Here is a 10825-nt window from a genome sequence, read left to right as displayed (position 1 = left end):
AGGGTATATATAGGCATTTTATTTGAATAGGGTAGGAAAGTAATAAACCCTCTGGCAGGTTATTTTTCCAGTGTGTGTACCCATTGGGGGACATTTCCTATCACTTCCTGTTTCAGACACACAACAGGAAGTTCAATGAATCTCTGAAAGTGAAAAACAAACTATCTTGGACATCCATAAAAGTTTTAATCTTTCCAAACTTCATCCAAAACTGAAATAAAAATCCAAAACCTTACAACAAATGGTCCAATCTGATTCCAGGTGCTGGAGACCTAAAATACTACGAGGAGTATTGATAATGTATGTAAATGTCAGGTTTTATTGGAGTCCCCCACCATGAAGATTGCTCCTTACGATTTGTCCTGCTGACCATTGTCTCCGAAATAAAAAGTGATGGGGAAATCAAAAAAGTGAAAAACAAAATTTCATTTGGTGGTGACAAATATCGGGATGGGTTTTGCTTCTCACCATCCTACATTGGCCTATTTTATCTGAAATCACCTTTCATGACCACACTGCCCATTTCCCATGATGCTCCTTTGTAATCAACATCGATTGGACCTCCTGTTTGCATTAATGACAGACTCAACCAATGAGAATTACTGAAAGCAGACAAATTTTATTTTGTGAGAATGAAGAAAAAAAAAAAAGAAGTTAGTCAAAACACCTTCAGTAGCGAGCACCAAGTACAATATCACTTGTCCTGCAAAATGACATCAAATAGGACAAAAATCAGGACCAGTCACAGGACAGTTACAACAACTTAGTTTTCTTTGTGTCATCATCAACCAGCGGTCAGAAGACAGCGTTGTGCCAGATCAGGTTGGTGTGGTGTCCCGGGTCACCAAGATTCATGGGTTATCTATTTCCGAATCAATCAGAGTGCTCCTCGGGGGTGGTGACAAGTTAGCTGCTGATTGGTGGTGAGCCTGAAATTTTTAGAACTGCAGGGCAGAGATAAAATTCAGCAACGTTAACCAAAACCATACCAATTATATAAGCCGGTTGCTCTCTTTGTGCACTTTTTGTGAACTTTTTGAAGAGTTTTGGTAGAACTTCTGCAGATATGTGTTACATTTGAATGGGTGAGGTGATTAGATCAGGGTTTGTAGAGGTCACAAAAAGGTTCTACCTTGACACGGGAGGACTATCGTGTTGGCCAGTATGTGAGTTAAGAGAAGACAATACCCCGCCAATACCCACCCCACGCTTGTTCCTATTTCTGTAGAAAATGGGCCTGGAAGGATGAGAAAAAGCTGGTTGGGTTGGGTTGACCTCAAGTATTAGGTCCATTGATGGTGGGTTTTTAGTGGGATCAGGTGGGAAAGTGACTTGGCTGGTCGAAAACTAGACATGGCTGCTCACCTGCTGTTGTTCAGGCCAATGCCTTATATAATGATCCCGCCCACCAGGAACCTCCAGAGAACATCAACTAAGTATCCACAAGGGCCAACACAGAGGACTTCAATCTTGGACTTGAAAAAGTGCTACAACTCAGGGCACTTTAACCCCATAGTTGTACTCCTTGCATTTGTGGGTGGACAATGTTGTTGGAGAAGTTGGATGTTTTTGGAAAGTCCATCCTGGTGGATCTATGTGGATGCATGGCTGTGCTTACCAATAACCATCAACGCTTGGCATTACAAAGACAAGAACAGCCATGTTTGGCCAAGGCCACCATGGCTAGGAACCAAGGCCATCACCGAGGGACTTTGCCATCGATATGATCAAGCTCTGAAATTTCGAGGAACCAGAACTGGACAAAATGATGGCCTGGCCAGGAGGTCAAGGTGGTTAAGTTGATAGGTACCAACATTTCATCATGAACATTGGATGGGTTGTGTGGACTCTGGAGTACAATGGAAGCCTCAACCATACCCATAAAACACCAAAAATCACATTCTCTGCTGTCTCATCGCTGAACTCCATGCAAATATAATACATTAATAGATTACTTTATATATGGGGTCTGGTAATGAATCAGTGAATCTGACATTTACCAAATATTCTGTGGTGGAGAACCAATCACTACCACTGAAAACACATGGACCTGGAAGATGGTCCACCAGACAACATTTGGTAAATATCAGATTCACGTCTTCTTTTTTGTAAACTGCTTGGAGGTCCATGACCTGGTTATATTATTTGTAGATGGCAAAATAATTCAAGCAAACCTATCGCAAAAAATTAAATTTGTTAAAAAATTGTTTAATTTTTTTGTGTTTTTTTTTATCCTATGTATATATCATATATATATATATATATATATATATAGCAATAGAATGACAGGAGGCTGTGGGATTGTACTCAGGATGCTCTTGTTCTGTGCATGCGCAAATTACACAGGGCAGTATCTGAGGGTGTTCCACATGTCTAAATGTTGTCCATTCTCCAATATATGCAGAGTCGAATCAGCAGCTTCCACCAACATCTTAAGTGGAACCCTGCAGCATTCTAGGCTTGATAGGCTAGATCTTGAGCGCATGCGCGAGATAAAGCAGGACATTATCGGCGGTTGTTTCACACATGTAAATGTTGTCCACTCTCGCACATGGGCAGAATGGAATCAGGAGCTTTCCCCAACCTCTTAAGTGGAATCCTGCAGCATCCTAAGAAGGATAGATCTTAGGGTGTGCATGCGCAACATACGATAAAATGGGGCTTGTTCCACAAATGTAAATGTTGTCCAATCTTGCACATGCGCAGAATGGAATCAGGAGTTTCCACCAATGTTCTGTGTAGAGTTTTGCAGCCTCCTGGGTTAGACTGTGGGATTACCCATCAATCTTTAGGCGAGAATTATGGCAGTGGGGAAGGATTTTTTACTTATATAAGTATATATATAAATATTTAAAAAAAATGAAAATTACAATATTTTTAAATATATGGGAGCAAGGGGTCCCATGACTAAAAAAAACAAATCTGAAGGTGGGTGAAACATTACCAATATACAGTATGTATTATATTGTATATATATAATACATTGTTTATATTGCCTGGAGTTCAGCTTAAAGGACATTGAATGTGAAGAAATCAAAGCTCTATTCCCATTACTTAAAAATTAGGAATCAAAATCTGATTTCAATTCATTGGTAGATCTGTTGGAAATCTGATGGAAAAGCTTCATCCTCAATGTATTTAATATTGTGTGAAATGGTGATATATGTCAGATAAATTGTTATAGGTCCACATTAAGATTTTCAGCCTTTTGTCCATACTATAAAAATGTACCAAGGACTTTATATGGGCAGAAATGGCCATGACTGACGATAGTTCGATTTATTGCAGACATTATTAGATTTTAAATAGGATATTACATTCAGGAAATTTAATGTGATTTTTTAAAGTATCATTTAAATAGTTTTGAATAGGAAGTAGAATTATTGAAAGACATTTAAATGAGAAGAAATATGAATTTTAGCAGAATGGTGCTCTGATGCTTTAAAATTAGGTAACAGTAGCTCCACCCCCAAGGTTCAAACAGCTGCAGATTGATTGGTTACAGCTAATTTAAACCCCTCCCAATTTACATGTTCAAATTTGATTTTTGTATTAGAACTTTAAAGACAATATTAAAGCTGTGATGCTGGTATACATATGGGGGTATATTTATATGCTCCTATTACTTTCACTAAACATTCAATGGTGCTGACTGAATCACCACCACATGCACCAGAAAGATTTACCTGCGTGGGACTTTTGGTGAATATCAGATTCACTGTTTTAAAAATATATCCTATTATGATAACAGATAGGTCATGGATTTATCCATCCTTTAATTATATTTATCCGAAATGAAAAAAAAGGAAAAAAAATGTAATTGTTTATATTCAGTTGAATTGGATTCATTTGTTTGGTCAATATACTGGCCATTTATTCATTGAGAGGTTATTTAATCAATATTTGAAGATAAGATTCTAATGAAGCACCACTTGTTATTTTGAACAATCCTATTGCTTTGTGGATGGTTAGCATGGTGCTCTAGTTAGCTACTGGTTTCTGTAAATCTGTTTGTCCAGGTGACCCCGGTTTATTGTAAGCTAGGCCAAGATTGAGGTAAAAAGATAGGGATCTCCCGTAACATCTGCCCCAAAATTTTTATCTTTCTTCAAATATTTGCCAGGGGCACTGCATGGACCTGAGGGTACCAGGGTTACAATGTTTCTGATAACACCAATGACATACTTCCAACTTACTGTTCACTATCGGCAAGTGTAACGGTATAGCCTTCATTCGTATCTGCAGAGTATGAATATGAAGAAATCAACATGTTTGTCTAAACCAAATTTGACTTTGTTTTATTGAGGACTTGGGATTGATCCTGATACAGTTGCAACTCCCTTAAACCCCGAAACACAGCGATGGACACTTTGTAGAGTGGCCATGAGGGCTCACTTGGATTTTTCTTTACACCAATGTCATATCATTGAAAGTTCTGTCCAGAAGGAACATTTTCCATATAAAGACCAGTTTTAGGGACACTAGGTCAAATTTGACCTTATACACACCTGACATACTTTGTACCTTTGACCTATCATCGTACAGCTGTGAGCTCTTTAAATGTCTGAGTTTACCATTTGTCCTCTTCCCTGCCACCTACACCGACCAATTATACAATCTTCTAGCAAATCATGGCCACCAGTGGTCCACAGGAACCTTACACTGACCTGGGCCACTGAGTATGACACTTACAAGCTGGTCTGTTATTAATTAACAAATTATTTCACATCATTTAACATTGGCTACAGGCATGTGTGCTGGTGTCCTCCATGATCATCGTAATGTTCCGTACTTCCTGTTTCGGAAATTTTGTCATCACTGTGAAAACAAGCACACGCACACACACATGACTAGACAAGTTTGGTTGGTAAAGTCTCTTGATATTTTTTTTTTTTTTTTTGACTTGCAAGACCAGTCATTAGGTGTGTAGACAGGAAGCAAATGAAGTGGACTTTGACACCAGTTTTTGGGGTCAACAACAACTCTTATGAACTTGGCTTTTTGCTGGTGACACTGTCTTTTCTCTCCAGGCGGGTGTAAGGCTCGAACGCCGAGCTTCCCAGTCCATATCCGGTTGGTATTTCATGAAGGCCTCCAAGTAGAGGACCGGGGAAACACAGTGGAGCTGGTAGCCTCGGAGAAGTTGAAGAAGCTAAGGATGGGACTTGGAGGGTGAAGGCTCCGGCACCTGGAGGGCTACTGCTTATTCCCGGTGATGTGCTTCCTGTGGTACCCAAGCTGGACCCATTGGCTGATGGGGAGCCCATTGGGTTTTGACTAGGAGAGAGTAAATTGGGTGGCGCCGGGACGGACAAAAGTCTACCTTGCTCCAGTAACCGTAAAATATTGCAAGTTGCAAAAGATTCAGAGGTGGAAGAAGAACGTTTCTCAGAGTCCCTGCTCTGGTCCTTCTTCTGCTTGGTTCTTCTATTCTGGAACCAGACTTTGACCTGAGGAGAAGAAAGAGAGCTCATTAATAACATTTTCCATATATTTATCTGACGACTAAGAACTACTGACATGTCTTTACTTCATGGCAGCTATCCAGGATAGGATAGGGACGGGGGGATGTATTGGAGCTTTTTGTGTCTACGACATTCCCGTTTCAAACCACCCACCCCACAGTAACATAAACCTAAGCTTGGGATCCTTTACTGGGAATAACAAAAAGGAAACCTGAACCATACAATGCCGATAATACAGTGCTGCTGTGCCTTCAAAAACACAGCATGCGCTGCATTTCCATGCCATGTAGTCCATTGGGCTCATTCAAATGAACACATGGCAACATGAATGGAAACGCATGTGCGTTTTGAAAAAGCAGCAAATGCCCATAGTAAGAACTGGCTGTCTTTTATTTTTTTAAATGGTGGTAAAATAAGCAATTGTTCCTTTAAATTAAAACAAACCCATGATTTTGGGGAAAGATTTTTAGTCCTACGGCCACACAAATCCTATTCTATCTTCTGCCGCGCCAACTCTTTTATAGAGTGGTTAATTAGCTTGCCTGTCCCAGGCTGCCATTGATGGCGGTTTGTATGGGCGCACAGCGTGCATTGTCGAAAGAGCCGCCTGTGAAATGGAGTTTCTCGAGGGAGCATAGAAAAGTTTCCCTACTTCCCTTTTCACCTTCTTCCTGCTCTGAAAAGAGAATGGAGAAGGAGGGGGAAGGACAGGAAGAATAGCTCTCTACTCCCCCTGAGCTACCCTGACTAACATGTCTAACAGTGTTGGATGTACAATAGAAGCCTGCAATATATGATAATGGGGAGTGCCAGAACACAATACAAAGGAATTGTCATTTCAATCAGAATGATGGTTTTCTGGACTATATAAAAAATATTCTTTTATATATACAGTTTGTTCATTTTGCTACTAGGCAAGTAGCCTAGCGGGCAATTAAAAAAACAAAGCTGATTCCATTTACAATACAACTGCAAAAACTTTAACAGATCAATGAGAATTTTTGATTGATAGAGGCTATTATTGGTCAACACCATATGTCAAAAAATTGGTAGGTAAGCTGAAGAACATCTTGGCCCCACTCCCTCCTTGAAGAAGTAGGATGTCCATGCCACTAGAGAAACAAAATAGGCTCATGATAGGGTCGAAGGTGGAACCAATTTTAACTTACTAGAGATTTGCAATTACTCCAGATAAGTTCTCTAAATTTCCATCTTTCCTGGCACCCCATCCCTTTGGCCACTTCCACCCTTGTGTGAGTGTCAATGAGACCTCAGTTACTGCAGGTGCTGGATTGCTATCAGAAAGTATATTCAGAAAGGATGCATATAGAGACTCCAGCAGCGGGCTCATTACATTACCATCACCTTCTTCTTCATCTACTACTGCCTGTCACAAAATGGATGTACTGTGGCAATTAGGCGGGAAGCACACTAGAATAAAGAAATGGCCTCTATGGATAATTCTCCACCTTTCCTGAACTCTTGGTGCTTTATTTGCTGAAAGTTGGCGGAGTGGTGCTCAGGATCAGGAATCAGGCCTTCTGTCTGAGAAGTAAACCTTTAAGTTATCAAGAAGAATATGTTCGGCTGTACCCCCCATTCTAGCAATTCTTCATCCGATTCTGACTCCTGATTTCGACCTAGCTTGTTCCCAACTTTTTGATTTCTACCTTGTCTGATTATCTGCTCCTGTATTGACTTTGGCTAATTCCTTCATTACTTTTCCTGGTTGCTCCTCCTTCACTGATCACAAGTAGCTGACCTGGTCTACTTAAGTCTCTGCCTGCTGTATTGGTACCATTTTATCTTGGGCTGTACTTAAGTTGCCTACATTGGCCTGTTGCTAAATCCTTAACCTTGGTCAGAATCCTCAGGACACCTATTGCTATTTTTAAAATAGAAGAACTCTTCACAGTGGAGACATACGTTCTACTGCATGCTACCCTGATGCCTATTTGCACTTACTGTGTGGCCCCCAAGCCCCCTATAGACAGCGGTCGGTTGGTGCATGCTCAGGCCAGTAAAACATGATGGATTCTGTTTAGTTTGGTTTAGTATTTACTATTCTTTTTTTTTCAGTGCTGTCCATCTTGTCTTTTCATATCTTGTGTAATAGATCTTGGTGGGAGAAATATCAACATGGCACAAGGTAATATTAAGAGGGCCATAGGGAGCAGAAATGTGGAAGTGATGACTTGTTAAGGGGCCGTAATAGCAATCATCTTTACCAGACTGCAGTCTATGACTGTCTTCTAAATGTCCCCAGTCTCCAACCATTCCAATAACCTGACCCATGTCCCCAATAGTTTCTGACTATCCCGAGCTGTGTCTGCAGTCTCTGACAGCTTTGTGTAGAATTGCATTCCATGTATATTATGTGCGGACCTTTTGTGATGTCAGAAGTTGTACTATATCGAGTATGCTCATCAACACGGGTTTGTTTGCTCTAAATAAAGTATGACTGATAAACGTTGAACCCCCCTAAGGGTTTATTTTTCATCTCTGCTTGGAAAGAAGTTGTCTCTGACCACATTAGGAGAATACACATTGAAGACCAAAAACTTAAATGTTCAGTTGCACAGAAAAGACCCTAGTTTAATATGCAATATGGCGTTCATTCTGGATTGTACACTATCAGTAAACCTTCCACCTTTCCCTGAACACCACCTGAGAAGTATGACACTACGAATACCCCATCCTTTCTGCAACTATCTTATCCTGGGGTTAGATCAGTTCACCAACCATGGTTCTGACAGTTTTATGTTTCACACATTACATGAGTGAGGATTTAAATAAAGTGTACTGAGAAAAAAGAATAGCATTTCAAATATCTGCAGGCAACATAAACTAAAAGGACAAATTTCTGGATGTTCTGTGTTGTACCTGAAAGCTTTCCAGCAGGCTCTTTGAATTTATAGGGAGTTGTTAATAGTGAAACACAGGGACACCCCACCTCCACCTACCATCCCAATATACGAGGAACTGATATGTGGAAGATGAAAGGAGGATGTTTGGGCCATGACTTTTTAGAAGTCGATATTTGCATAGTAAATCAGGGAACAATGTGCTTTTGAGAGCCCTAAAAGTGAACTAATAATATACCCTGCCCGTAGAAATTTCACAATAATTTCACTTACCTCATGTCAATCAATAAGCTACATTACATGTCACCAGTGATCAGCTGATCTATATTATCAATAATGTCACTTTTCCTTATGGAATCGATAGGCTGCGTTCTCTGCTATGTAGTAAAGTGTGTGCATTTTTCCACAAAATGTCACCAATCTCTAACAAATAGGTTCCATTCTCAGAGATGCCATTGGTCTCCACTGTATGGCTGCCTCAATCTTTGAACGTAGAAATGCCTACACATTTTTTTCCAAACCCAATAAATCTTTTTGGCTATCTGTAAGGGTGACAAGCAAAGTAAGAGGCATTCTTCTCAATAACCACCATGCTAATACAGTGTGAGTTCTGGATATATTAATTATAGAAGGGGTTCCCTAAAGACCTGAAGGGTTCCCCCATTGTAAATAGGTCGAGAAAAGCTGGTATAGAAATTCTATTCCCGAAATATTACTTTTCCTTCTCCATCTGCTGCTCCTCTATATTGCCCCCTTCCTTTTAAAAAATTAGATGTAGGAGATTTCTGCAACAACATAAAAATACAAGTAGCTATTTACATATTAGTGTCCCAAGGCTTGTAGGCAGTGAATTTGGTATGTGGCCAAAGGTGTAGCCACCTGTACATACCTGCTGTACAGCTCTGCCTTAAACTGCATTCATACTGGACACAGGTATTCCTTGGCAGTTTATTGTGATTTGCACCCTGCCAGCCGCCCAGCTACCCCCAACTGTTGCGCTAATTTCTAATGAACCATTGTTTCAATATTTGGCAGCTGAACTGCTCAGTACCACTTCCATTCATTCTCTAAGGCCGGCAATTGTAGCCTCTCCACCGCTAGGACGGATCATCGGCATCACAACCTCACAACCCATCATTTGCCCTAATTTACGGCATAAAAAAACTCACATTTATATTATGCAGGTATTAAAAGTTTAAGCATAAAGAAGGGATAGAATAATCATAGGTTCCGAAAATAGAATTATCTGAAAATTAGGATTATAACAACTTCATAGAAAGAAAAAACATTGAGTTCCAATTATTGCAACCTAAAAATGCATTTTACCGTCTTTGCCTGGGGCTCTGGTTCAACATTTTATGGTAATCACATGATACCAATATACACATATTGGGCCTGATTTATTAAAGCTCCCCAGGGCTGGAGAGAATACACTTTTACAATTTTTTTAAATCATTAGCTGCTTGCTAGCAAACATTTTGAATCCTGGACAAGATCCATTCCAGGTTTGCTGGATCACCCAGCTTCAATGGTGAAAGTGTATACTCGCCAGCCTTGGAGAGCTTTATTAAATCAATATATGCAATATTTATATATAAACCACAAAACTCTCCAAAACATCCAAAATAGAAACCAATATAGTGTTATAATAAGATGAAATGATACAAACTGAATATGATAACCAGTCACCTAATATGAGGGGTCCCAAATCACGATACAAGGTTTTGTATGCGGGAACTGATGTAAAGTCAAGCAGAGTCCGGATGATGTGGGAGCCTGACAACCCATAGCTCACTGTAATAGCAAATCAATAGGAACATACAACATGTACACTGTACCCACTGAGCGATTTATACAATAAAATGGACCATTATCTAACTCTCGGCTAGAGATCGAAAAACACAGTGTGGTCCCCCAAACCAGCCGCAGGAAGACAAAGAAAAATTTACAACTGAGCTCCACTCAGGCCAAAAACAATATCTGCTTAATGACTTACTGTAAACCTACTCAATAAACAGTATATTATAATATATTTAAAGTAAAATCCAGTTACAAGACTGACCAAATATTTTACAAAGTTTACAGTGAAGGTACTGTATATGTATGATCTGCTAGATACTCTCCATAGAGCTAGGGTCATCACAGAATATAGAGCATATCCATTTACTGACATCAATGATACTGATAGACATTAATAAATGGTGACAACACTGGTATTGCAGGCTATTAATTCAGGATATCTATAGACACGTGACATCACAGAGACTAGAACCTATCCAATACCTTGATACCAGTGACATCACAGAGATTGGAGCCTATCCATTCACTATAGACCAGTGACATCACGAAGATCGAAGCTTATCCATTCACCATAGATTAGTGACATCACGGAGATTGGAGCCTATCCATTCACCATAGACTAGTGACATCACAAAGACTGGAGCCTATCCATTCACTAGAGACCAGTGACATCACTGAGACTAGAACCTATCCAAT

General features: G+C 39.9%; 1 protein-coding gene across 2 annotated transcripts in view; it reads right to left on the bottom strand.

Annotated features, from left to right (window-relative positions):
* Window positions 1–617: 617 nt before the first annotated feature.
* Window positions 618–10825, bottom strand: part of VAX2 (ventral anterior homeobox 2) — a 51907-nt gene continuing 41699 nt past the window's right edge. For both annotated transcript variants that reach the window (XM_072406688.1, XM_072406689.1), the window contains exon 3: window positions 618–5450. In XM_072406688.1, the coding sequence (XP_072262789.1) occupies window positions 4986–5450 (465 nt within the window). In that variant the 3' untranslated portion in view covers window positions 618–4985. The remainder of the gene's footprint in view (window positions 5451–10825) is intronic.

The sequence above is a fragment of the Pyxicephalus adspersus genome, chromosome 3, assembly GCF_032062135.1.
Source record: "Pyxicephalus adspersus chromosome 3, UCB_Pads_2.0, whole genome shotgun sequence".
Lineage (NCBI taxonomy): Eukaryota > Metazoa > Chordata > Amphibia > Anura > Pyxicephalidae > Pyxicephalus > Pyxicephalus adspersus.
This window is presented reverse-complemented; position numbering and strand designations above follow the sequence as displayed.